Raw genomic sequence first — 23,756 nt, forward strand, 5'->3', positions numbered from 1 at the left:
CAGCGTTTGTTCCTTTTGGGGCATGCGGCACATGGCCTCCAGGAACACGCGAAGGTAGTTGAAGTACTTTCGAATGGCTTGTCGGTTCTCGGAACGCAAGGTCGAGTTGAGCTGCGAGTAGATCCAATTTCCAGTGTAGAGCACGATGGAGCCATACAACTCCTACATCGGGCAAACTGTGAGAATGTCTTATTTACCCGGTGAAAACGTTGGTGGTATACCTTGTCCATAGGTTTCGTTGGGGACCCAGCTTTCGCCTTCACCAGTTCTGCCCCACGAGATTGGCATTGCTTGATGGCTCCAACTGTTCAAATGGCAAAGTTAGCAAATGTAGTTGAAGCATGGTGTTAACGTACCTTGAGTGATGACAGAAGCAGCTTCAAGCAATGTGGACGGAAGCGGCAAGTCCATGATGCCTTCAATGGGAGCCAATCCAGTTTGTTCTTCCATGTCATCAAAGCCCATACGAAGCCAAAAGTCCAAGAGCGCTTCCTTCTCTTCGACCAACTTGGTTGAACCCAAAGGTGGAGGGCGATTGCGACCAGCCAACGTTGGGATAAGCGAATAGTACTCCCCCGAGAGCTGATTTATGGTATTGGCGCCTGCTCGCGACGAGAGTGCAGCTTTGATCTTCTCCAATACGACTTGTCCCTTGTGAATTTGGGAAGCTGACAATTTCCCCATTGCCGCATCACCTGCGCCACCGTCGCCCGTTTCAGTCGTGTCCAACTCGACCAACTGGTACTTGTACGAGTGCTTCACAAACGCATGTCTATCGGCCCATTTGTTTCGCGTTTTGTCGGAGAACTTGGCCTCGAACTGCGTGATCGCTCGGTCCAAGTCGTGGCCAAATGGCGCAAGCTTGTGCTGGCCGGCCTCCCCCAGTCGCCCCCATCGCGTAAACACGTAGTATGTGTGGTCGCTTACCGACTGCAGAAGTTGGATGATGTAAAACTTGTTGTTGTTCGTGCCCAGGTTGGTCTGCATGAGGTCCGTCAAATAGTCGTCGACGATTGTAAACTGGTCACGGCTGGCCAAGAATCGATCGGGTTTTCGTGCACCAATGCGCTCGGTCTTTGCTTCGTCGGCTTTGGGCTTCTTGGGTGAGGAAGGAGAAGTCTGTTCCGGCGCTTCTGCTTTGGCACGTTTTTTACCCTTCGTGACTCTTTTGGGAGGCGCAATGGGTTCTTCCTTCACCTCATCTTTCACGGCGACTTTCTTGCCTCGCTTTGGCTGTATAGCCACTGCTTCCATAGCAGGTTCCTCCTGTGGCTCGGGTTTGACCGCACCCAACGCTTGCACAAACTTGGACTCGCTCCACACCTCGACTCCGCTAGGTGCCTTTGTCGCCTCATCAGCAGCTACCAAGACAGTGGTCCGCCTGGTAACAGTTGACGTCACGGACGCTCCCGCCGCTCGAGCTTGAGCAATCGCGTCGGCTCTTGAGTAGCTCCTGAGTTTGCCCACGAATGAAATGACTTGACCTTGAATTGTCATATTGTCCGAGATTTGAAGTGTGATGTCGCATGCACAAGTCGACATTGCGATCAACATTCAACGACTTTGATGTATTACGGGAGTGATGGTAATAGTTTTAAGTCAGAGTGCAGGTCGCAGTTGTCATGAAAGAGAAAGGCCGAGACCGCTACCGACCATTACTGAAATAGAATGATATTTGAGCGAACAAGCACCTCCATATACCTCTGGCACACGTCACCATAGCATCGATTCGGATAGTATATCGGTGTCGTGGGCTGCATGTCAACTAAACGGGTGGCCGCATGCACAGCAAGCCGATCAGGTCATCTTCTCAACCTCTGACGTTCGTCAATGCAGCGTGAGGGGCAGCGGCCGCAAAAACAAGTAAATATATATAAACATTATCTATGGAATACATTAGCAAATAATGATGAATTAGAAATTGATATATCATCTCCCAAGTTGGCACGAATATTCCGGAATTTTTGTCGATATTTTTGGTTCAGGCGAGAAACGCGTCACTCTATTTAAAGGTTGACCAAATGACTGGAATTTGCTTCGAATGCGATTTGAACTACGTCCACTCTTTGCCTCGGTCGCACACGCACAAGTCTTCTACCAAAGCCCAGCCACGCAAGATGAAGAAAGCCTTTCAAGATAATGCACGCATGATGTTCCTGGGGCCACCTGGCGTCGGCAAAGGCACGTACGCCACTCGCATAGCTCCCAAGTTGAACATCCCGACCATTTCCACCGGTACGATCGCCGCCGTCAGTGTTGACCCAACATGGATGGCTTGGCAGGCGACTTGGTTCGCGCCGAGATCAAGCGAGACTCGGCTTTGGGCAGACAAATCAAGGAGTTCAGCGCGACTGGCAAGTTGGTCCCGGACGAGATTATCTTGACCATGGTGCGAGCCCGCCTGCAAGAACCGGACGCCAAGCGCGGGTACATTCTGGTAAGTTTTGCATACAGTTCCATCACCTTGCTTCACATCTCGGAAGGATGGCTTCCCTCGCAACGCCAGCCAAGCTGTCGAGTTCGACAAAATCGATACGTTGGATCTCGTTGTTAACTTTGACCTGCCCGAATGGGTGCTCTTGGAGAAGATCAGCGGCCGTCGGTAGGCCTCTATCGAGTCATTACGAGCCACTTTGAACCAGCTTCTTCCGTGTAGAATGTGCTCGTCGTGCGGGACAGGTTTCAACGTTGCCAACATCAACAGCGGCGAGTACGTCATGCCCCCATTGCTTCCAAAGGTTCGCGTCTCCTAGGCAGCGATGTGGTAAGCAGCCGAGCTGACGTTTAGTGTATTTGCAGGTGGACGGTGTTTGCGACAAGTGTGGCGGCGCGCAGCTCGTGCAGCGACCGGACGACGCCGTCGACGTCGTGCGACACCGGTAGTTGCAATCTCGCGCGATGCAAGTTGACGTTGTGGCACAGGTTACAAGTGTATGCGGACGAAACGGAGCCATTGATAGCTTACTACGAAGCAAAAGGTGCATGCGACGTCAAACGGATATGTTCTCACGACTGGCTTCGTAGGAGTGCTCCAAAACTTCCACGTGACCAAGGGCCTAGCCGACTTGGATCGATTGATGCACGTCTTGGGGATGCCCGCTTCTGCTACCAGCAACCTGTAGCGTGGTGTGTGCGAGCCTAGACTAGTCGGCACTGAATGCTTTACCACGACACATAAACAGCTCCATGCATCTTCTAAACGGTTCGTTTCAATTGGTAATACGAGCCGAGCTGACTCGCAAACGCCGTGATGGCCTCGACAAGCTCTTCGCCCGACGATCGAATCGACGCACTTGGTGCCATAAAGCCATTCTCCCCTCGTAGCTCGATCGTCAACGACGGAGTTCGGTTGAATGTCAAGTACACCATGTCCTTGAACGTTCCTAGCATACTCCATAAAGCCACCACATGCGCGATTCCAACGGCTTACCAGAGTACAGCAAGCCTTGGTACAGCGCATGCCCTGGAATGCTGGTGTATGGCACGCCTCGGGTCGTTCCACTTGCTACAAGCACGTCAAACAGGCCGACTCTGCTCATGGGAATGGGCACCGCACCGGCATTGTTCATGGCGTTGGCCACATACTGTCCCAACGTGGACATGGCGGCTTCGTCGTTGCCAGGCAAAGGTTCCTGTCAACTCAGCTTCGTCACAGCGTTGCACGTACAAATTGCAGTGGATCGCATACGCTGGAGACAGAAAGGGGACGCACAACGACCCCCGCCGTCGTGTGGATATCGAGAGCTCCACGCAGACGTGTTTGGATCGAGTCGAGAAACGCTGCAATCTACATCGTCCATGTGGAAAGCCACGTGCGTACGTAATTCCGTACCCCTCGCGTTTCAGGCTCGCTAGTGGCATACAGACCAGAATACATCTCACTGAACTCGTCGCTCGACGGAGTGAAGAAGTCCCTCGGACCAAAGTTTCGATTCAAGTCGACCCCGTGCAAGTTCTTTCGCCACAGGCGGTTCCGCGGGGCTGCCCATGTGAATCGATACCCGTCCACATTCACGACAGGGACAAACACCACGTCATACGCCGCCAATGCCTACGACCACTCTTGAGTTAGGAATTCGAGTTTCCTGTTCTTGAACGATCGCAGGTCCTTTCCTTGGATGGTGGCGTCGTCACGATTCGTGTCATGGAGTACACGATAGATGAAATGGAAACCCATTCCCGAGGGTGGATACCGGCTTGGATGTACAGCAATGACCGGTCTTTGGACGGCGCCATGGAGTCGGTGGAAGCCCAGTTGTAGCCAAATATGGGCCGTCCTACGTCATCAGGAAAGCGTCGGGTGGAGTGGCTGTGTACGCACCTTGAACAGAAGTGGCAATTTGGACTTTGGACAGCTGACGGTGTGGTTGGTCCACACGCAGCAAATGCTCGAGAAACACAGAGATTTCGTCGTGGTTACGAAAGCAGTCGAAAAAGGGATGCAGGGTGTTGACCGAAGCCGTTGTGTTTGTGGTGCCTTGGCTGTGATCATGGCAATTTTGGGTGTCGATTGCTTCACGTTGCCAAACATCCAAGACGGGTTTCGTCGGTAGCGGAAGCCCACACGAGAGAATGCACATCAAGATTTGCCAACAACGACGAGCCATGGTGTCGACTTGAACAATACACTACAGGGCACAATCGGCATCCAGCTTGATGGTAGCGGACCTCGCCCATCCATCTTCATTCTTTATTTTGACTACCGTGGCTCGCATCAAATGGGACTGCCGTTGCCAGCATGGACGCGACGAAATGTACTGGTGCCATTGTGACGACGGTGCGTGCCCCTTTATCCGACACAAAAAAAAACGGTTCAGGAATCCGTACCCTTTCAAGATTCCGTTGTAGCCAATCAAACGCGAGCATTTGGATTAATTGCACTATTTTATCCAATCCGTCGTAGTCTCAACATCCACTATATTTAGTGCCGACCAGATCGCCAAACGCCACGCGCGGGTCGATGGCACGGCGGGGTCAACACGGTATTCTTCAACTCTCGTTTGGATGGTAGCTCAACCGCTTGTTGTGCTGGACGCAGCGAACGTTGCCACGGTCGTGCGAGGGGCCGTGCGAATCCAGCGGTTGCAAAGTGCCATCGACCACTTTGAACGAGTTGGGGTTCGGTGCATTGCGTTTGCTCCGGGATACTGGACCAAGTCGAAAGCCGTCACTCCACGAGGTCGGCAACAACAGTCTGCGGAGATGGAACTTGACCAAAAATCCGAGATGGCGCTCGTGCAACAGCTCGTTCTCGCCGAGAAAGTTGTGTTGACTCCTCCCCAAGCGCATGACGACCTGTTCATTATCGACTACGCGATGAAGCACGACGGGTTTGTCTTGACGAACGATATGTTTCGCGATCATGTGGCCAACAAGGTAAGGACTCGATAGCTCGTGGTCCCTCGCGGTTCACATGGAAAGTGATGGCAGATGCAATTTCATGGCAAGGAGTTGACTGAAGCGTGGGTGAAGAGCAACTGCATCACGTTTGCTTTTGTCGGCACCGAGTTCCTGCCCAGTGCGCAGCACATGCAGGCCCTCTTGCGCCCAAAGCACCCACTACCCAAAACAGTTGACGTAACTAGCAGTCCTCGATCCAAGGCAGTGGAAGGAAGTCCTCGACTCTCCACCAACTCGATGGCCACCAAGCCTGGGCTTACCAAGAAGACTCCGCTTCCTGCTGCGCCAAGCGGTCGTTCCAGCAGTCCACGTGCCAAATCTCCAGCTTCCTCCAGGGACAACAGCACCACCAAGATGTCGGACACCCGGACGACCGCGGCACGTCTGACCATCATCACATCACACTCACAACCCCAGCCGCCAGACGACGAATTGAGCTTTGAAGAGGAAGTTCGCACAAGTCTTCATCCCTCCACTACTGAACAGGCTCCACAAAAACACCAACGCACAGCAAAGACACCAGTGCAGTCGCGGGTCTCCACACCGCGTCATAGCACGCCGTCCAAGTCCAACAACATGTACAATTCCCTCGACGAAACGTCCGCATCCAGCGACGACGACAAGGCGCACCGCAGCAAGAAGCATGCAAGCCAACACGAAGAGCCCCACGAAAGTCGACCGAATATCCTAAACGACTGGAACGCACTCCAGTCGATCATTGCCAAGTGCAATCTGCCAGCGGTCGCTGTCCGCTCGACCAACAACCAAGAAGACGACATCTCTGTCACACATCCCAATCCAAACCAGACTGCCGTCGTCGCCACGAAGGTATTGACTCCATCGCAAAAAAAGCGAGGACGTCGACGTGCAAATTTGAAGAAACAAGCTGCCGCTGCAATGGTGTACCGCGGTAAGCTCTGGGTCCTCTGCGCTATCCCTTTGGTGGGGGGATTGGTGCTAAATTCCTTTCTTAGTGCGAACCCCCCATCCATAGGGAGAGTGTGAATTAGATCGTTCCAGCGGGGCTGGTTGCATCTGCTCTGTGGCAACCCCGCAGTGCCGATAGAATTCACAGCAATTTACACTCGTTGCCGTGTTTGCTTCGCCGTGTCTCGGCTGTGTGGAGCACACGCTAACGACGCTCCTTCGCAGAGCCACTCCATGCAGTCCGATCAAAAGTTTAGTGCTAGTCGGCAGCGGGATCATGACGCCCAACCACCACACGTGGGAACAGTGGTGCCCCCGCCTATATTGTACTAGACTCGCGCTCCTTTTTGTTATTCGCATCATGGCACGTAGCGCAACTCGAGTGGGAGTACTCGGTGCTGTCACATCCGTGCGAAGACGTGGTGTTGTAGTCGTGGTGATTCATCTCTCGCCGCAAGGTGTCCACAACAAGGACGCCGCTCTTGTTGCAAAGCGAGGGCTTCCTTTCACTGGGAATTTTGCGGCGGCGTCAATGACTCTTCGCGTGGCTGCAGAAGCCTCGATTGCTACGTGCACCGGCACCGTCGCACTATCGAACCTTTATGCAAGGGCAGTGCTACATACTCCCCTGAGTTGTCGGACTTTGATTGAACGGCACAAGGTGGCGCCGATGGCTGCACTGCCCTACGTCGTAACGATCGAATGGATCTGAGGACATCACATCTGAGAGCCAAGATGTCGTCCGCGTGACGCAATTTGTCTTGGTGACGAGGCACACACCTTCCCAATGCGCCAACAGCAACGGTACAATGTGGCTGGATACAAAGACGACCAGGTTCCCACTGTCAGCACCGGCCGAGGCCACCGTAAGAAAGCGTGTACGAGAAGCGGAGCCGACTACGAGACGACGATGGCTAGAGCTCGGTCTCTGGATCGTCCGGTGTTCCGCCTGCCGCATCCCATCGCGCTCAATTTTTGATCGTCAGCGATTAAGATCTGTGACATTTGATATAATTCAATATCCAATATCAGAGGTATCATAAATTGATCGGAGCGGATCTTTGAAATGTCCTTTGGGGGGAAGGTTGTCGCGTTCACGGGCAAGCTCGAGACATGCACACGCGCGGAAGCAGCGACGAAGGTAAAGGACGCGAGCGGTGCTGTCTCGTCTTGCGTGACGAAGAAGACGACGCATTTGGTCGTGGGCGGTGACGGCAAAGTTGACAAGGCAGCACCGGGAGTTGTGATTTGGACAGAGGCAGAGTTCATGGCGGCGTTGTCATCCAGCACAGACGAGACAGAGGAACCTGCACCACTCATCCCTGTGACGGTCAAAAGCGACGCGACGACATCTAAATTGTTGGAGGGAAAGGTAGTCGCGTTCATGGGAAAACTCGCGACGTATACGCGAGCAGAAGCGGCGTCCAAGGTCAAAGCTGCCGGTGGAGAGGTGTCTTCCAGCGTGACGAAAAAGACAACGCACTTGGTTTCGACGGAAAATCATAAGGCGGTACCCGGGGTGGTGGTGTGGACTGAAGCGCAGTTCACGGCGGCGCTTGCACCTGGCGACGCGGGAGCAGGACCTGCATCACCGATTGCCACCGATGTGAAAAAGGAAACATCATCATCTCCAGCAATTGGCAAAGGGAAAAAACGTATGGCGTCTGCGGACGCGCCGGCGACGCCCGTGAAGAAAGCCAAGGTCAAACACAGTGCCGAGTTGCCTGTCGAGTCGCCCATTCGCATCACGACTCGAAAACCCGACAAGCACTTGGCATCGCGGGATCAATTCACAATTGTCAACGACTTCACGGCGGATTTGATGCAAACCAACATTGGCGAGAACAACAACAAGTTTTACATCATTCAACTGCTCCAGTCCACGCAATCCCGCTACCTCGTGTTCACGCGATGGGGGCGGCTCGGCGACGTGGGGCAGCAGCAGCTTGTCGATTGTGGCGATAGCCTTGACAAAGCAATGCAGCTTTTTGAAAAGAAGTTCAAGGACAAAACCAAGAACAACTGGTGTGATCGGTACGCATTCGTCAAACGGGACTTTCAATATCAGTTGGTTGAGCTCGATGCGTCCGAGTCGGGAGACGGCGGCGGTGGCGGGGACGCGGCCATGGGCAAGTTGTCGGCTGCCCAGATCGAGAAAGGCCAGGCAGTGCTGGAGAAACTCAAAACTGCCATTCAACAAGATCCCAATGCCGTGACAGCTCTGTCTGGCGAATACTACTCGCTCATCCCGACTCTGAGCGGCCGCCAGCGGCCGCCCCCGCTCACCACGATGGAACGGATTGAAGAAAAGGCGGCTTTGCTTGGTACATCGGCTTTCGCTCTTTCCAAGCCATGCACGTGGACATGCACCAACGAAAGGATGTGTAGACTTTTGGCTTCGGATGGGATTTGACGACATGGGAGAGCAATCGGGCTTGGCTCCAATTCAAGGCATCATGGACTTGCCATTGCCAACGAGTCTGTTGGCTGCCTCGTCTGGCATCACTACTGGTACTCTATCAATCATGGTCGTCATGGCTAATTCTTGCTGGACGACCGTATCAGCCGCCGCGATCAAGCAGAGCCTGTCTCGAGGGGCAGAGCTGGCCAAGAGCAACGCAGGATCGCCGACAGGTCCTATGAACAAGGTCATCCCGTTGACGCTGGATGTCCCGGGTTGATGTCGATATAGGATTTATATGGCTCCATCGTGCTGTACACTGGAAATTGGATCTACGCTCAGCTCAACTCGACCTTGCGGTACGGCATCCATCGCGGAAACGACTCGATCCCGTTCTTGCTAGGTCCGAGAACCGACAAGCCATTCGAAAGTACTTTAGCTACCTTCGCGTGTTCCTGGAGGCCATGTGCCGCATGCCCCAAAAGGAACAAACGCTGTGGCGTGGCGTGAGCGTCGATTTGTTCGACGCATACGAAGAAGGCAAAATCATCACGTGGTGGGGCGTCAGCAGCTGCACGTCGGACGAAAACGTTGCACGTAACTTTATGCGAAGCTGCGGCGGGTCGTGCACGCTGCTCCGTGTCAAGTGCAAGACTGCGATGGACATTTCCGTGCTGTCCATGTTCCCAGGAGAGAAAGAGTGCTTGCTGGCGCCTGGCACGCAGCTCAGAGTGCTCCAGCGTGTGCGCCATGGCAACATTGCGGAAATTGACGTCGAAGAAGTCGGCCGAGCGATTTGAGAGACGGCACTGCAGAATGTGGCATTGCCTGACGTGGACAGATGCTGTCCGACGTCGTCCAAGCCAAGAGATGGCCATGCGGCATGCCATAGCTCGTCCTTTTGAACCGTGGCGCACTCCATCTCTTGACATGACGTTTCTCGCTCACACAAGTCCACTCGTCCTACGCTCCTCGAATGCAGTCATGACTGCACTTCCCGATGTCTAAGTATACAAGCCGTGGCGTTGACTTTAGAACCACAGTAGCTTGAGCTTGAGCATCCTCTCGAGGAAATTGGGCACGTCAGCGATGGGCTGGAAATCGCTCCGAAGCACCACCACCACCACCGGTCATGTCATGGAGACTGTCGGCGGGAGGCGCAGCGTCCTAAATCGTCGTTGCGTCGATCACGCAGTTGTTCGTGGTGCTGTTTGGTTCCTGGAGATGACGAGACGAACGCACGACGCGCGTTCGTTCGATATCGTCATCGACGACGAGATGAAACCGTTGGCAGTGTCGTTTCGACGGTCCCTGAAAGGTCGCGCATGTGAAACGGTCGGGAGTCTCCAGAACACCAGGCTCGGCAACATGGCGTTGCCGGTGCAAGGATGCACGAAGCGCGTGCGTGGCTTTCTCAAGGCGCGCGGGCCTCAAATCTTTGGCACCACGACGGCCGTGATCTGCGCCGTGTGCATGGTGCTCGACGTGGCCATCAACAACTGGGACCTGAACGACTACATTGGGAATGCCAAGACATTCTTCACGCCTGTTTTGACCAAGGTCGCGTCCGCCAACGACCTGAAACACTACTTTTCGTTTCCCACGGACGCGTCGCCGTACAGCGTGTCCAGCGCTGGCCGATTCATCCTAAACCACTCGCTCGCAGCCATCCATGCGCGCGAGAAGAGCCACTACTTTCTCGCGGCAGGATCGTTCGTGGTACTCGACAAGGTCAATGACATATGCCGTCACCTGGCCGACGTGTACCCTGTGCCTCCAGGCGCCAAGACGACGCAGCTCGGCCACGTCCTGGACGAACTCGTCCACGTTCGAGGGCCAACGCTGTACAACCTGTTTATGGGGCCGTCGCCCCCGCCTCCCGCCGGTTCGAACGCCAAACAGTTGGCAGAGCTCGGCTATCGACCCGCTCGCGTGGATGCCGACATGCGGCTAACGACAGCGATTCCCATTCCCACCCACGGCGTGGTGGTGCGCACCAACTTGTCCATGTACCGGTTCAACGCGCGGTCTTTCTGCACGGGGTGCTTGCCGATCATGGAGATGGGCGTCGATAGGTGCACGGTGCAGATTCAGTTCAACGCGACGACGCAAGTGCTGACCGTCCAGTCGAGTAAGCCGATCTATGGTCAAAAGCGCGCGTTGGGGATGATGCTGAGCCGGTCGAATGCGACAACGTTAGCCTTGTGGGTGCGATTTACGTGCGTCGTGTACTTGGCCGTGTCGTTCTCGACGAGCCGCAAGACAGTGCGGTGGACGAACCGGTCGACGCTCTCGACATGGTACGAAAAGCTCGGGTACATGGTGTCCCCGACGCTGTATCGGTACCCCAGCAACGCGTTCAGCCTGTCGTTCATGTCGTTCAACAGCGACGTGTTCGTGGGACTGTACTTGGTCGCGGTGCTGCTCGATGAAACGTCGAGCGCGGTGTTTGCCAGGAGCTTGTACCGGTGGAACAAAGGCGCGAACGACAGCTTTGTCGTCCTGCGCCTGTGGTCCATCAACATTCGCATGCTGTGGTTCAATTGTTTTGTCCTCAAGGTGCTCAAGCGAGGGGCGAGCTTGGTCAGCACGGCCCGCCACACCGGGGCGAACCACGTCGTGGGGTTTTTCAACTTTAGCAGCGTCACATGCATCTACTTTGCGTCCATCTTTCTCCTCCAACGCGACAAGTTTACCGACTTTATCAACGCCGACTACACGGCCGTCGATACCCGCGACAACATCCTTGACGGCCTCTCGGTGAATTTCTTTGAAAGCTGGTTCGTTCGCACGTACACCGGGCAGCTGGTCGCGCTCGTCATCAACTTGATCGTCGTGCTGTGCCTCGATCACGCGATAAACCGATCGTGGTGGCGCAACGTGGCGCAGAATTCGCTCGGGCGGCAGCTCATGTTTAACACGACCGCGATTGTGAGTGATCTCGGGTACAAGCTTATCGAGGTGCCCAACTACGACGGCAAAGCCATCTCCCTCCACGTGCGCGCGCTCTGCACGGTCCATTGGTACCTCTCGTGCTTTACCTTAAAATTCGGCTTGCCAGAGCACCATCGCAAGTATGCCGCCATGAAGTTCAGCAAGAAATCGGCCGCCATGGAGGATGGACATAGTCGCAAGACCGTCGGCGACCGCAACCTGGCCACCATGCGCCGGTACTTTGTGCGAAGCGCGCCAGATTGCATCCCGGAAGATGAAGCAGGCGGTGGCAGCCACGACAAACAACGCGAGAACAGCGCCGTGTTTCATGAAATGTACCTCCTCTGCCAAGACGATGAAGGCAATATCTCGCTGTGCAACCATGAAAAAGACGCTGTGCAAGTGCTGAGCATGGAGGTGAAGATCATGGCCGACGCGCTCTACACGGTGGCGTGATGGCCGCGCCATCACACAGCAAACTTGCCATCCCTGCATGAACTCCACATCCAATTTATATTGCCGCTCTGACGTGTCTCGAATGTGTGTGCCAAGCACGGCCTCGACTAGCGCGCAGTTCAGTTGCTCCTGCAGTTTCCTTTGCAGCGTCCGAGCGTTGGCTCGACCGATCCCAACATGCAGCGATGTCTTCCGTGGCCATCGGATGGGCGCGAGATGCTCTAGACTCTTTCGCCACCCATGGCAACGTAGCTCGATGTGCGCGGGGGCCGTTTGGGAATCCGACGCGATTCGACATGACTTCAGCCATGCCTCCTTTTTTCATCGCTCGCTCGCTCTCCCCCGTCTATTTTGTTTGAGGTTCGCATGACGCAAAAAAGAGCGCAGGTCTAGTCTGTGCAACTCGCATCGCTGGAGCAAAAGGATGGCTGCATGTAAAGAATGCGATGTGAGCAACCGCGCTCGTACCGCCCAGAGCCGACCGCATTCCGACCGACTCCACTTGAATACACGCAGCCCACCGTGCAAGTTCCACGTCTGGGCCACAATGGCGAATCGCCACGTGAACGCATCGACGTTTGCAATGAAATCGCAGACTGCAAAGGACCTGCTGCACGTCCCCACGCCATGTCGTCGAACCATGGCGTCGACGGGCTTGGCTTGATGGTCACGCGCGTTTGACGGACTGCGGCGTCGCGCCTTTTGCGTGGGCCCACGTGGCTGCAGCCCATCCCGCAACGTTCGGAAACAGCAACCCTGCCTTCTTCGCGTACGCTTCGCCTCCCTCCTACACAGCGGAGCGACGAGAGCTGGCCCAACCGAACGTGCATCGACCGTACCTTCTTGCGAAGCGACGCATCCTTGGCAATCATGTTGGACATGAACATGGCCGACCAAATGAATGCCAGCCACGCGTACGGAATCCAGTGGTTGGCGAGGAGGGCATAGGACAAATACAGCATCATCTCGCCGAGGTAGTTCGTGTTGCGACTCCAAGTGACCCATCCATCCCTGCACACGCACACAAGTGAGTTCAACGGATTCGTTTCGATGAAATGCGTACGAAATCAGGCCCTTCTTGTACTTGAGCGTGAAGTACTTTTGCGTGTCTGCCGCCAGCATCAACGTCGTTCCGAGCGTGTGGAGCATGATGCAAACCGCTGCCAGCGAAGGCGACGCTTCGACACGATGCGCCACGACAATGTACCCCGCAACCCAGTACAAGCCAAGCCCGGTGACGGCGACAACAGCGGACGGAATCGTCAAGTACACCTTCCAGCTCGCGTCGGGAATCGTAATGTCCTTCAACAGCCAAATAAACCCGTAGATGCCATGGTCTACACAACATCGCACAGCGCTTCCATGAGCAACCTTTGGGGCAACAAAGAGCAGTGGAAGGCGGCGGATACGTACTGGCCAAGTACACGTGCGCGGTCCACGACCAGTTGTCGAAGTACGCCATGCACGCCAGCACAAACAAGAACGTCGCTCCCTTCTGCACGTTGATCAAGTAGCGGAATTGGATCGGCCGAGGCCCGCCGATCAGGTCGACCGACACGTATTGCTTGAACGGGCACACGTACTTGAGGTACAACGCGTCCATCGCCCGCCGCCGCAAGATACCGAGTGTCGCTCGCTGTTCCGAGAGGTTTCGCAAACGACCGGGTGATTTTACAGGATAATAGTTCTTTAAATCCTATAGAAGCAATTTCAAAATTACCTTTTTATCCATGTACAGTATTGAATGTATATAATTTAACCTTCTTGACAAATATCACTATTTAATTTAGATGAAAAATATTTAATTGAGTAATCAATCGAGGATTCCAACGGGCACTGCCGCCGTCGCGTGCGATGGCCATGGCGAGCCGGGTTTGGTATTGCATCGTGGACACGTCCTCGAACGACGGTCTCCACGAGCGGATGCTCGAGAGAGGATCTCGGTGGTCGAGTCACGCCCAGCGATGGCGTCACTTGTACCGCAGACACACACATAGCGCCCCGCATCAAGGGGATCCCGCGAGGCGTGGTCGTGTGTGCGTACGAGACGATCGAGTCCATTTAACATTCCTTTCATGGAAGCCGCCGTCCCTGCCTTCTCCGTAAGCCCTCTGGCACACACGAGCCTGACGGCAGGACAAATCGATGGGTCCTCCAAGGAAGAGATGGAAGCGTGTCATGAAATTGCCACCATACTTATGACCGAAATCAACTTGTCTGAAGCCAACGCGGCACTACGTGAGGACGTATTTGGCATCTGCTTGGACATTCACTTCCATGCTCAAGGCTTGGATTTCGGTCTTCCGGGCATTGAACAAGTGGATGTATCCATCCGAGTCTTGGGTCACCATGAAGAATTCATTGGCCACCGACGCACTCGACTGCTGCCGACCTTCCCTCCACGTCCCGACGCTGCGACGTTGCGTCGTCGTAACTACTTGACTGAGGGCGGACCCTGCTTTGGAGGTCATCCCGCGGACATTGGACGGGTCTTCCGGGAGTCCAAAGCGCAGGGTGTGGCACGTGAGGAACCATTGCATCATGCAAAGCGATCGCACGGACATGGAGATGGCTTGGCCTTTAAAGTCGGGCCAGGTGAGGAAGGAATACCCCACATCTGCGATGATCGACGTCGAGTTGTACAAGTGCTGGCGCCCGAGCGAGTTGTTGGCAACTTGGTGGCGCCACTTGCGGTTGATAGCCACGTCCAGAGTCAGCACGGCCATCAAGCTGACAAACATCAAAAAGATCAAGCCAGGGTACCCTCGCATGAGCACACTGTTGAAAAAGTCGACCGTGATGCCGTCCAAGAGCTGCGTCGCCGTCGTGAGCGTGGCCACGTCCGAGTTGCCATAGTCCATAAAGTTGTTGCGGTACATGAGGGGGATGCCGGCCAAGTAGACGTACGCAATCGTGCTAAAGTTGAAGTACCCGACGACAAAGTTGCGCCCAGTGTACCGCGCCGTGCTGAGGACGTTGGCCAGCACCTTGATCACCTTGACGAGGAAGCAATTGAGCCAGACCCACCGAAAATTCATGGCTGCGATGCGCACAAACACCCACCGACTCGTCCACGAATCGATCGTTTCGTCGTTCCATTTGTGCAGCGTGCGCGAGTACAAGTTGCATGCTTTCTCGTCCAGAAGCACGGCGACGACGTACCCCACGACGAACACGTCGCTGTTGAAGCAAAAGTACGAAAAATCGACCGACCGGCATTGATACCGATACTGGGCCGGCGCCGCGATGTACACGAGCTTCTTGTACCACGACGCCAGCGACACACTGTCGGTCCATCGCACGGTCTTGTGGCTCGTGGCAAAGGCCGCCAGCCCAAACAGGACGCACAGCGCGCGCACGTACAACGACCCGACCGACACCGCCGACCGCGTCATCATCATGCCCAGCACGCGGCTGTGCCCTGCGATCGCCACGCTGGAATGCACGACCAACGTGCGGGTCGTCGGACTGAACGACGTTTGCACGGTGCACAAGTCCTGCCCGAGCTCGATGGTCGGGTCGCATCCTGTGCAATACGCTCGCGCGCAGAACCGATACATGGACACGTTTGCAAATGCGACCGACTCGGGCGGGGGCACCTTGACGGGAGTGGTCAGCCGCATGTCGGCGTCGATGCGCGACGGCAAGTACCCGAACGAAACGAGAGCATCGTGGTTGCTTCCGGGAGGAGGAATCGGTCGCGTTCCCTGGAGCAGGTTCGTCATGGCGGTGCCTCGCACGTACTCGATGCCATCTTGCACCACGCCGAGGCTGACGAGCGACGACGACGTGTTGGCCAGCCGGTACGACTGGACCAACATGCCGCAAATGTCGTTGACAGGGCTGTCCACCGTGTACGAGTCGGCCGAGAGCACGTACATGTTTGAATCATGCGCATGGATCGTCTGGAGAGTGTAGTTGATCATGTAGAGCCCGACGCTCGACACCGAGTCGAGCGACGACCCGTCGGCAAACGTGAACGCGTTGGTCAGATCTTGCTGCGACGCCACGTTGAGCACGGGGGTCAGCAGCGTGCGCGCGTTCCCAACAAGATCGTTGAATTCCCAATTGTTGACGATGACGTCGACGAGGACGAGGAAGAGGCACACGGCGGACACAAACATGCGAAGAGCTGGCAGGCCATGGGTACACAAAACGTACCCGGCCGACGAGTTTCGTGCCGTTTGGAGAAGCGATTCCGTTGGCATGGTTGTTGCTGCGTTGTGCGGATGAAATGACGGCGGGACAGTGGTGGCTGGCCATGGCTATTCATAGATGCCAATCCATCCCGCGACATCGAGCCCGGCACGACAAGAATAGATCGACGAGAATGTTATCGTGATGTACGTGAGGGTTTCAACGGGTGACCGTTCAAGTGGTTGCGAGCGACTCTCCCGACGAGTCGCCTGGATATCCCACATTCCAATGGTGCTACATATGCCACTGCTCTCCTCCTCCATGCAGCCTCCTTCCTTTCGCCAACGTTTTCCTCTGCGTGAGCCGTACCACAGGTCTGCTTTGTCTTTTTCTCTACTGGATTGCAAAAGCAATGGCGCGAATGAAACCATGCCGTGCGCAAGGACGTAGTACCAAAAGACCAGACAAAACCGCAATGTCGATGCCGACAGCATTCCAATGCGACCTGGATACAAGACGCCACGTGTCATGCCGGCAGCGAGATGCTGGACCCTCCAAACCTGTCGTTTGCAGGGTAGTACATGGGCATGCAGTAGTCATTGTTTTGGGTGCGCACACGTCTGTGGGAGTCGCGTCATGGCCGGGTCGATTTTGCCTAGCGCAGGCGATTGCATCATCGAATAAGCGGCCCAGGTGCCAATGCGTTGCATCGAATTGCTTGTCGGCGCCGTTCCCTGGCAGCACTTGCGCCTTCGACGCCAAGGTGCGCATGTGTTTCGGCAGGTCAGGCAAGTCGACATGTCATGGCGGAGTGCCGGTTGCCGTCGGGTCTGCCCAAATTTAGCCCATTCCTTGCACTCGAAGCCTGCTCGACGTCAGTGAGAATCGACGTGGTAGCGATAGAGCGCGTTGCTGGCGACACGGCGCACGACCCCTTGTAGTGGACAAAGGACGGTTGACTTGGTTCAAAAACGCCAGGCTTCACGAATGTGGCACATAATTCGTTGGCATGTGCAGCGACGACCCCCATGTCATGACTTGCCGGGCAAGTCCCCGCGGTCGCGAGCGCGCTGTGGTTGCTGGCCCTTGACATCAACCGATAGTTTCCTGAAGTCGATGAGGGCGACAACGGCAGGACCGACCCATCGGGGGCGAGTCGTCTACGTAATAACACCACCGTCGCTTTTGTTCGCCATTGCCCGAGAGCCACGAAAGAGTGGGAAGCTCATCCACACACTCGTCTACAAGCGCCACGACAAACTGTTGCGGCAATGCGGGCGAGGCACCACATGCAACACGGTTGCTCGTGCATTACAACGCTCGAGTTTTGTTTGGCTTACAACTTGCGCCCGACCAACGGAGTCTTGTTCACTTTGCGCTGGTCGGTGGCTCCGCCGTCGAAGAATCCATATCCCGTGTCTTCGATCGACCCCGATCGCTGGCGACCGAGACCAGCATGACATCGAGTTGACTTGGCTAAGTTGGGAAACATGACGTGCTCTTCCTTGGTCAGCAGGTTTTGCATTTGAACCAAGTACGATTCCAACGTGTCGCAGTAGCGCTGCGTCTGGCGGTGCTTGGATGCGACGCAAAACTAAACACACCACGACCGTCAAAACACGGCATCCGCATCGAGGAAAGGTTCACCTGGATGCCGTCGTCCTTGATGATGTAGCCGATGCCAAACCCTTCAGGGACAACCGGGCCAAACCCAAAGAGGCGCAGCGACGGGTTCCCGCAGTTGCTCGTCGAGATGATGCTGCGACCGAGCTTGAGCCATGCGTCATCCCGAAAGAACGCAGGCTCGGGCTCGCCCGGCGACACGATGTGGTGTAGTTGCTGAAGCGCATACAAGTGCCGCTCGACGCCTAAAAGAGAATGCATTGCATCCTCCATGTCCACTTCGTTCCAGACCACATCATCACACCTACCTTGTCCATTCATGCAGCGCTTGACCATGGCCGAGTGCGCTTGCACTGCCGCGCGCAGCGCTGCCGTCTTTTCGAGCAAGTTGGCGCTGGCATCGACAAACAGTTCGAGGAATTTCTTGGTCTCGGCTGTCATCGATCGAATCGCTTCCGTGCGTCTAGCCACCCCACCACCACGAAATTGGACGACAAAATCCATGGCAACAAGCGGACGTCGGGCGACAAGGTATCACATGTACCCGTGGAGGAATCGTTTGGTCATGGCAGGCTCGTACTGGTTGACGATCGTGCCGTATTGGAGGTAGTACGCCGCCAAGAAAGCGATTTGCACGTACGCGTCGGGGGAGCAGTTGTGCTTGGTGATGAACGACTTGCCGTACGTTTTGAACTCCAACACGCGGGTTTCATTTTGAACAATCAAGTCGCTCAGCCGAGCTTCGGCAAAGCTAACGCGACGATGACGTACGGCACGCTTGTCGAGTGTCCGTACCGAATGCCTTGCGTCAACTCCGCGTTGAGGGTCCATTCCAACCGCACGGGCGAAATGGTCAAGTCGGCCGACGGCGGACGGTACGCCCCCGTCAAGAAAGACTGCGTCGTGCCGCTGATGCTCTGCGCAAACCTGCACCACGTGCCTCGTCACCCGACGGAGCAAACCACAAAAAGAATCAAGCGGTACCGAATCACGGTGTCTGTAAACACATCCGACGCAAAACGAAGCACCGTGTGGCCATCCACCACCGAGTGCTCAAAGTTGACGCCAGCGACGCCGTTGTCGCACACGATAATCTGAAGCTTGTCGTACCAACGGTTCATGCACGTCCCGGTCTACAGCGCCGCCATCAAGTTCACGACGGAGAGACGAAACGACAACTGCCATGTGCACGAGCCGGGGCACCAGATCGACGTACTTGATATCCGTGGGCAATCTCGTACGTGCCGTGGAGCGCGGTCGACGCAAAGTCGGACGCCGTGGGGGGCGACGTGTGGTCTAAGCACACCAAGAACAGCGCCTGATCGATCTAGACGACGCCACTGAGCGGCATGGCAAAGGGGAAGATGCACAGACCATGGCCAGGGTGTCGGCGTTGTCTTGTTGGAGAACTTTGCGCAGCTTCGCCCAGATCACGCGGTGTTCGGTTGTCAGCACTCCAACGGCCGACGACGACACAGCCGCAGCAGGGAACGAGTTCGCATCTTCCACGATGCGGCGCAGGTTGTCCATGATTTCACGCTCCGTGATGGCGGCCGTCCCGTCGTCCCACATCACGTCAAACCAGTAGAACTGATTGCTACGCCACACAGTCGAGGGTTGTTCGTCCAAGTCGCGACAGCCGCCGCACGTACCGGCACACGACAACAATATGCTTGGAGTTGGGAGCGACATGCACGCCGTCGTTGGTCTCGGTGGGATATCGCGCTGTGGCAAAGAGCATGCGGAACTGGTTCATACACAGCGGTGTCGTGCGCCATACGTCTGGCTTCATCGTTTCCGTGCGAAGAGCATGAATAAACTAAGGCACGATGAGGCATCGCATCATAGCTCTTCGTACCTTAAGACTGCTGACGATGAGCGACGTCGCGCGGCTGATCTGGTTGGCTCGCGTCGGCGTCGGGTCGTCTTCGAGAACGAAGAACGGATTCACGTTGAGGACGACGGACGCCTTGTAGTTAAAGTACGCTTCATACCAAAAGTCTTCGATGAAGCTGTTCTTGTCCTTGGCGTACTCGATGAGCTTTTCCTGGAGCGCCGCTCCGTCGTGCGCGAGGAACGACTCGATTTTCTCGAGGGTAGCCGCGTGTTGCTCGGGCGTCTGGAGGACACTGACCGATCGCGCATAGTACTTAAGACTGTCGGCAAGCTCTGGGATCGGGAGCTTGGGGAGCGAAGCTTGAGCGTCGAACGTCTTGGCCATCGCGGGCCGAGGGTGAATTGCGATCTCCTCGTTTGGTCGTCGAAAACGGTGGGACATGTTGAATTTAAATTCCTACGAGAAAAATGCTCGTAGTATTTTATTACATATCGAACATACGAGAAAGACGAATATTATATTGACAGGAACATTTCATTCCATGTTGAAGTTGGTCGTGATGGGATCGCCACATCCTCGTGCGCAATCACGCCGTCGTCGGGGCTGGGTAGCGCGGCACGGTGCGACCGAATGGACCTCCCAAGGACTTGCCGGCGCTCAAGGGATCGCACGTGTTGGTTGCGCGCTGTGGATTGGATGGACACAAGCACGACGTCGTTGACATCATGATGTCCATCAAGAACGTCCCTTGACGTTCATGCCACCTCTCGCTCGGTTCGAGTTTCACTGCTCCATCACCGTCGAAATGGTGCGCCAGGTGCAGATGGCATGCACCGCCTTGGATCGTCGGGGTCTGGCTCACAACACTTTGCGAGTCGGCGAATGCATGAACCGTGGACAGCTGCCCCATGCGACGTTTCGTCGCTGCGACTCTGCTGGGAGTCGCAGTGCTGAAGCTCCAACGTCCTCCTGGCGTCTGGCAACCCTTGTGCGTAGGCCACAAACGACAAACGTGCTGCTTTTACGTTTGGGAAATGTGCTGCGAATAAATAGATGGATTCATTCGACTTAAGCAATCGTGAACCCGGTCGGATCCGACATCAGCAGCATCGTCAACGCTTCGACCATCATCTCTTTGGCTGGGTACAGTGGCAAGTCAATTCGATTGTAGCACGCGTGGGTTGCCGGGTACACGCCGCACTCGTACGGCACGCCCTTGAGGGTAAAATGGCAGATTTCCCCGTCGTAGCTGGTCAGCCCTACTCAACACACACGCCATGACGACCACTTGGTCGTGCGACTCTCGTTTACCCTTGAACCCCTGCACCGGCACGCGGGACGATCCAGTCGCAAACTGGAGCAGCTTGGACCGATCTGGCGGCGACATGCCTTCCACAACTTCCCAAAACCACTACACGCAGCGGTTGGAGACGATATCGACCACGTTGTCCTACCTCGAGGGGCTTCGAGTTAACCAAGTTGGACGACGTGACTGTGTTGGCCTTCCAGTCTGAAACATCGACTTGAGACAAGCCGCACAAGATCAGCTCAAACTACGCTCCATGGGACACGTTGCATGGGTGTGAGAGATGGGCGGCATCATCATCACCTCCTTGTGGTCGAACGGCATGACGAGCTCGGGGGGTACAATATCGTACACGCCTTGAATCAACGCCAGCAACTGCGCCTCGATGCGGCCAAACATCAAATACCGCACCATCAAACGCACGTAGTCTGCCTTGTTGGCGTCCGTGACAGGTCGCAAGTGGCCATTTTCGACCAAATCGACTTCGACCACGTCGTCGCCGCGGGTTTCCGTCGCAGAAAACGTAAGCGCCAACTCGTGGGCATTGTCATGTTCGAGCAAGTACACGAGCCTATGAGCCATCCATGACGCACGCGAGACCAATCGAGGCTAGTGCAGCGGAACGACGTACCCCTTGTACACGGTCCGATCGAGGCTTTCGACGTCGTCCAGCGTGAGCGGGACCCCCAAGATAGCTACAACACAACTTGACCAGTTGAAATACGACGCCGCACGTGTCGTACCCTTGAGGAGGACGGGGTTCAAGTGCATGGGAATGACTTGACCATCGAGGAGCGACCGGCCAAGAAATCGCCCGACGGCATGGAACGCCTGCAGGTGGTCCATGCGGTTGGGGTGTGTCCAAGCATGGCTCGAGTTGGGATTGATGAAGTAGGAATTGTCTTCGCGATTGAGCACGACAAAGAGCCCGTTCGACTCGACTAAGAGCCCCTCAGACACCAGCATGTACCTGCACCACACACGTGAGAGAGAGAGCCATGGAATGCGAACGACTGGGTATACCATTCTCGCTGGACGGCGCCGGCATCTTGAGCGGATTCCCCCGCAAACTCGTACCGAACGATGGCACACAAGGCACGCCCGGGGTAGCTCGACAGGTTTTCAACGGCTTCGGCGACAACGGTCCGGCGGTCGACGCGGACTTTGATGTGAAGCTCGTCGTACGGCACGACGAGGTCGTCGATTTGATGGAGGAACCACGAATACTTCATGTAAAACGGCAATTTCGAGATCTCCAACAACGATGTCGCTGTAGCGGACGGAACCATCGTCCCGAGAACGGTGGCGTTGGCCGGGATCGAGTCGAGAGGCTGCCACGTCACTTGGCAGGTCTGGGCTGGCGCATCCTTTTGGTCTTCAGGACTGGGGCATGCGGCAGGCGATGGTGGGGTCGTGTGCGGCGACTCGGCGACAGGGGACAAGCTGCCCAAGGCGGAAGGCATCGGCACGGTGTTCTACAGACAAGTGACGAACGTCACTGGGAAGATTCAGATATTCCGTACGAGCTGAATGACGTGGGCATCGGGGACTTGCGCCGATTCCAGGAACCGCCGCGCCCATCGAACGACGCCATGGATATCCAACTGACGAATCCACTGCTTGCGCATGCTATAAGAATCTGTCGTCAGCTTCACAATATTGACACACCAAAGAAACACCATCGTACCGAGCGCTGCGCTGCTGCGAATTCAAATCCTCTGGCAACACGACGTTCTCGAACGCCATCGAGTACATGCGCGATGCCGTGGCGTGAAAGGACGACGACGCGCGCGTACTCGTCACCTGGATGTAGTTGCTGCTGAACGAACGAGCGAAGGTTGCTGGTTTGGGCTGTGCCACGGCATGGATGTCAATGAATCGAATGTCTACACGCCATTTGATGCAGCACCCGAGATTCAAGGAAATACACGGTCCGGCCGCTTACCACGACGAGTGCCGCAAAGCAAACAGTCAGGTTTCGTGATCGCGTTTTGAAACTCGCACACGGAGCACGACCACAATTCCACGTCGTGTTGGCTATGAAATGGATGGTGGTCAGTCGCCTCGGCGTCACAGCGACCCAGCGCCACGTACAATCCGTCAAGGTCTTGGCGCTTGAGGCCTGGCATGAACGAGAGAAACCTACACCGCATGGGGTTCACACCCACGTGCTGGACATGTGCATGGACACACAAATCGTACTGGCCATTCCGGAGCGGATCCGGTGGTGGCGGCGGGACAAAGCAATACTTATAGTAGGCCCAGTTTGCGAAGGCGAGGAGGGCGATGGCAACGCCCACCGCGATCGCGACGTACTTGAACGAGGACAGATCGATTGCCGCCATCAAGCACTTCCTTCGGGCCGCGCGGTCGGAACGAAAGTGCCAGCGAGGTGCACGGCTCGCTCGCTGCTGGCGCTTGTACAAATCCAACCCTGGCTACTGCCACCTCGCCCGCTGATTGGCTCATGCTCTGCCAGGTTCGTGAGAATGTTTGTCGCGGCACGTTGTCGCAGGAGGAGGTGGACGCCCGCGCGACAAGGGAATCCCGCCGTATGGCCGTCCGTTCGGGGCGTCCCATGGACCCAATTGTGTGCGTTGAGTTGTGGCGGGCCAAGTCGCTTTTTGGATGCCGGGTGCCGCTCGCGGGATTCTCCTGGAACAACCAGTTGCCTATCGACGACGTTCTGGGTTTGGATGCGTCCGTCTTGCAAGTACAACATGCCATCATTCATT

At 55.8% G+C, this 23,756-nt stretch overlaps 12 protein-coding genes across 21 annotated transcripts; 4 read left to right on the forward strand and 8 right to left on the reverse strand.

Moving 5' to 3' along the window:
• Positions 1 to 321: 321 nt before the first annotated feature.
• Positions 322 to 1,542, reverse strand: H310_06156 (hypothetical protein; the record flags this gene model as incomplete). Its single annotated transcript, XM_008871108.1, has 1 exon — positions 322 to 1,542. The coding sequence occupies one exon, from the start codon at positions 1,540 to 1,542 to the stop codon at positions 322 to 324; it is 1,221 nt and encodes a 406-aa protein (XP_008869330.1).
• A 481-nt stretch (positions 1,543 to 2,023) lies between these two features.
• On the forward strand, positions 2,024 to 3,243 carry H310_06157 (hypothetical protein). The gene is made up of 7 exons (XM_008871109.1): positions 2,024 to 2,235; positions 2,283 to 2,437; positions 2,484 to 2,602; positions 2,657 to 2,738; positions 2,800 to 2,879; positions 2,923 to 2,978; positions 3,025 to 3,243. Exons 1-7 carry the CDS (start codon positions 2,118 to 2,120, stop codon positions 3,120 to 3,122), a joined length of 708 nt encoding a protein of 235 aa, XP_008869331.1. The 5' UTR covers positions 2,024 to 2,117; the 3' UTR covers positions 3,123 to 3,243.
• H310_06158 (hypothetical protein) lies at positions 3,196 to 3,602 on the reverse strand (the record flags this gene model as incomplete). Its single annotated transcript, XM_008871110.1, has 2 exons — positions 3,196 to 3,383; positions 3,431 to 3,602. 2 exons carry the CDS (start codon positions 3,600 to 3,602, stop codon positions 3,196 to 3,198), a joined length of 360 nt encoding a protein of 119 aa, XP_008869332.1.
• A 185-nt stretch (positions 3,603 to 3,787) lies between these two features.
• H310_06159 (hypothetical protein) lies at positions 3,788 to 4,580 on the reverse strand (the record flags this gene model as incomplete). Its single annotated transcript, XM_008871111.1, has 3 exons — positions 3,788 to 4,051; positions 4,174 to 4,277; positions 4,322 to 4,580. 3 exons carry the CDS (start codon positions 4,578 to 4,580, stop codon positions 3,788 to 3,790), a joined length of 627 nt encoding a protein of 208 aa, XP_008869333.1.
• Positions 4,581 to 4,932: 352 nt separating this feature from the next.
• Positions 4,933 to 6,501, forward strand: H310_06160. Of its 2 annotated transcripts, XM_008871113.1 has the most exons (3): positions 4,933 to 5,376; positions 5,431 to 6,310; positions 6,375 to 6,501. In XM_008871113.1, the coding sequence occupies exons 1-3, from the start codon at positions 5,005 to 5,007 to the stop codon at positions 6,392 to 6,394; spliced, it is 1,272 nt and encodes a 423-aa protein (XP_008869335.1). In that variant the 5' UTR covers positions 4,933 to 5,004; the 3' UTR covers positions 6,395 to 6,501. The 2 variants fall into 2 exon arrangements, with proteins under 2 accessions (XP_008869335.1, XP_008869334.1); XM_008871112.1 differs by having other exon boundaries at positions 5,431 to 6,501.
• Positions 6,502 to 7,379: 878 nt separating this feature from the next.
• Positions 7,380 to 9,685, forward strand: H310_06161 (hypothetical protein). Its single transcript, XM_008871114.1, has 5 exons — positions 7,380 to 8,651; positions 8,716 to 8,838; positions 8,893 to 8,975; positions 9,020 to 9,087; positions 9,132 to 9,685. Exons 1-5 carry the CDS (start codon positions 7,394 to 7,396, stop codon positions 9,526 to 9,528), a joined length of 1,929 nt encoding a protein of 642 aa, XP_008869336.1. The 5' UTR covers positions 7,380 to 7,393; the 3' UTR covers positions 9,529 to 9,685.
• Positions 9,686 to 10,067: 382 nt separating this feature from the next.
• Positions 10,068 to 12,209, reverse strand: H310_06162 (hypothetical protein). Its single transcript, XM_008871115.1, has one exon. The coding sequence runs from the start codon at positions 11,747 to 11,749 to the stop codon at positions 10,925 to 10,927; it is 825 nt and encodes a 274-aa protein (XP_008869337.1). The 5' UTR covers positions 11,750 to 12,209; the 3' UTR covers positions 10,068 to 10,924.
• Positions 12,210 to 12,654: 445 nt separating this feature from the next.
• On the reverse strand, positions 12,655 to 13,802 carry H310_06163 (hypothetical protein). The gene is made up of 4 exons (XM_008871116.1): positions 13,532 to 13,802; positions 13,182 to 13,455; positions 12,958 to 13,129; positions 12,655 to 12,905 (listed from the first exon to the last, which is right to left on the reverse strand). The coding sequence occupies exons 1-4, from the start codon at positions 13,719 to 13,721 to the stop codon at positions 12,786 to 12,788; spliced, it is 756 nt and encodes a 251-aa protein (XP_008869338.1). The 5' UTR covers positions 13,722 to 13,802; the 3' UTR covers positions 12,655 to 12,785.
• A 284-nt stretch (positions 13,803 to 14,086) lies between these two features.
• On the forward strand, positions 14,087 to 16,468 carry H310_06164 (hypothetical protein). Its single transcript, XM_008871117.1, has one exon. It carries the CDS (start codon positions 14,194 to 14,196, stop codon positions 16,003 to 16,005), a length of 1,812 nt encoding a protein of 603 aa, XP_008869339.1. The 5' UTR covers positions 14,087 to 14,193; the 3' UTR covers positions 16,006 to 16,468.
• Positions 16,469 to 16,493: 25 nt separating this feature from the next.
• Positions 16,494 to 17,356, reverse strand: H310_06165 (hypothetical protein). The gene has a single exon (XM_008871118.1). The coding sequence runs from the start codon at positions 17,024 to 17,026 to the stop codon at positions 16,649 to 16,651; it is 378 nt and encodes a 125-aa protein (XP_008869340.1). The 5' UTR covers positions 17,027 to 17,356; the 3' UTR covers positions 16,494 to 16,648.
• Positions 17,357 to 17,400: 44 nt separating this feature from the next.
• Positions 17,401 to 20,144, reverse strand: H310_06166. Of its 2 annotated transcripts, XM_008871119.1 has the most exons (10): positions 19,737 to 20,144; positions 19,531 to 19,697; positions 19,253 to 19,475; positions 19,095 to 19,205; positions 18,863 to 19,011; positions 18,674 to 18,805; positions 18,423 to 18,629; positions 18,187 to 18,341; positions 17,903 to 18,123; positions 17,401 to 17,849 (listed from the first exon to the last, which is right to left on the reverse strand). In XM_008871119.1, exons 1-10 carry the CDS (start codon positions 20,097 to 20,099, stop codon positions 17,592 to 17,594), a joined length of 1,986 nt encoding a protein of 661 aa, XP_008869341.1. In that variant the 5' UTR covers positions 20,100 to 20,144; the 3' UTR covers positions 17,401 to 17,591. The 2 variants fall into 2 exon arrangements, with proteins under 2 accessions (XP_008869341.1, XP_008869342.1); XM_008871120.1 differs by having other exon boundaries at positions 19,253 to 19,697.
• Positions 20,145 to 20,755: 611 nt separating this feature from the next.
• On the reverse strand, positions 20,756 to 23,478 carry H310_06167 (hypothetical protein). Of its 8 annotated transcripts, none has more exons than XM_008871123.1 (12): positions 23,338 to 23,478; positions 23,116 to 23,163; positions 22,967 to 23,058; positions 22,709 to 22,907; positions 22,545 to 22,650; positions 22,045 to 22,496; positions 21,765 to 21,991; positions 21,653 to 21,716; positions 21,325 to 21,592; positions 21,170 to 21,268; positions 21,027 to 21,126; positions 20,756 to 20,974 (listed from the first exon to the last, which is right to left on the reverse strand). In XM_008871123.1, exons 1-12 carry the CDS (start codon positions 23,364 to 23,366, stop codon positions 20,784 to 20,786), a joined length of 1,875 nt encoding a protein of 624 aa, XP_008869345.1. In that variant the 5' UTR covers positions 23,367 to 23,478; the 3' UTR covers positions 20,756 to 20,783. The 8 variants fall into 8 exon arrangements, with proteins under 8 accessions (XP_008869345.1, XP_008869343.1, XP_008869346.1 ...); XM_008871121.1 differs by having other exon boundaries at positions 23,224 to 23,478; XM_008871124.1 differs by having other exon boundaries at positions 20,756 to 21,126.
• Between the last annotated feature and the right edge of the window lie 278 nt (positions 23,479 to 23,756).

The sequence above is a fragment of the Aphanomyces invadans genome, assembly GCF_000520115.1.
Source record: "Aphanomyces invadans strain NJM9701 unplaced genomic scaffold supercont1.11, whole genome shotgun sequence".
NCBI classification, from domain to species: domain Eukaryota; phylum Oomycota; class Saprolegniomycetes; order Saprolegniales; family Verrucalvaceae; genus Aphanomyces; species Aphanomyces invadans.

Bases quoted from the DNA above. Each gene is read 5' to 3' on its own strand.
- H310_06161 (XM_008871114.1), top strand. From the start codon at position 7,394: ATGTCCTTTGGGGGGAAGGTTGTCGCGTTCACGGGCAAGCTCGAGACA. The intron at 8,652-8,715 runs GTACATCGGCTT...AAGGATGTGTAG, and splicing joins AGAAAAGGCGGCTTTGCTTG to ACTTTTGGCTTCGGATGGGA. The intron at 9,088-9,131 runs GTACGGCATCCA...CGTTCTTGCTAG, and splicing joins CAGCTCAACTCGACCTTGCG to GTCCGAGAACCGACAAGCCA.
- H310_06163 (XM_008871116.1), bottom strand. From the start codon at position 13,721: ATGGACGCGTTGTACCTCAAGTACGTGTGCCCGTTCAAGCAATACGTG. The intron at 13,130-13,181 runs GTACGCATTTCA...GTGCGTGTGCAG, and splicing joins TACAAGAAGGGCCTGATTTC to GGATGGATGGGTCACTTGGA. The intron at 12,906-12,957 runs GTACGGTCGATG...TCCGCTGTGTAG, and splicing joins ATGCGTCGCTTCGCAAGAAG to GAGGGAGGCGAAGCGTACGC.
- H310_06160 (XM_008871112.1), top strand. From the start codon at position 5,005: ATGGTAGCTCAACCGCTTGTTGTGCTGGACGCAGCGAACGTTGCCACG. The intron at 5,377-5,430 runs GTAAGGACTCGA...AAGTGATGGCAG, and splicing joins GCGATCATGTGGCCAACAAG to ATGCAATTTCATGGCAAGGA.
- H310_06167 (XM_008871121.1), bottom strand. From the start codon at position 23,366: ATGGCGGCAATCGATCTGTCCTCGTTCAAGTACGTCGCGATCGCGGTG. The intron at 22,651-22,708 runs GTACGATGGTGT...AGATTCTTATAG, and splicing joins TCGCAGCAGCGCAGCGCTCG to CATGCGCAAGCAGTGGATTC. The intron at 21,992-22,044 runs GTATACCCAGTC...TGTGTGGTGCAG, and splicing joins GGCGCCGTCCAGCGAGAATG to GTACATGCTGGTGTCTGAGG.
- H310_06166 (XM_008871119.1), bottom strand. From the start codon at position 20,099: ATGGCCAAGACGTTCGACGCTCAAGCTTCGCTCCCCAAGCTCCCGATC. The intron at 19,476-19,530 runs GTACGTGCGGCG...TGTGTGGCGTAG, and splicing joins CATATTGTTGTCGTGTGCCG to CAATCAGTTCTACTGGTTTG. The intron at 18,806-18,862 runs GTACCGCTTGAT...CACGTGGTGCAG, and splicing joins TTTACAGACACCGTGATTCG to GTTTGCGCAGAGCATCAGCG.
- H310_06164 (XM_008871117.1), top strand. From the start codon at position 14,194: ATGGAAGCCGCCGTCCCTGCCTTCTCCGTAAGCCCTCTGGCACACACG.
- H310_06165 (XM_008871118.1), bottom strand. From the start codon at position 17,026: ATGCGCACCTTGGCGTCGAAGGCGCAAGTGCTGCCAGGGAACGGCGCC.
- H310_06162 (XM_008871115.1), bottom strand. From the start codon at position 11,749: ATGGACCGTGCAGAGCGCGCGCACGTGGAGGGAGATGGCTTTGCCGTC.
- H310_06157 (XM_008871109.1), top strand. From the start codon at position 2,118: ATGAAGAAAGCCTTTCAAGATAATGCACGCATGATGTTCCTGGGGCCA. The intron at 2,603-2,656 runs GTAGGCCTCTAT...TCTTCCGTGTAG, and splicing joins GAGAAGATCAGCGGCCGTCG to AATGTGCTCGTCGTGCGGGA. The intron at 2,739-2,799 runs GTTCGCGTCTCC...GTGTATTTGCAG, and splicing joins TGCCCCCATTGCTTCCAAAG to GTGGACGGTGTTTGCGACAA.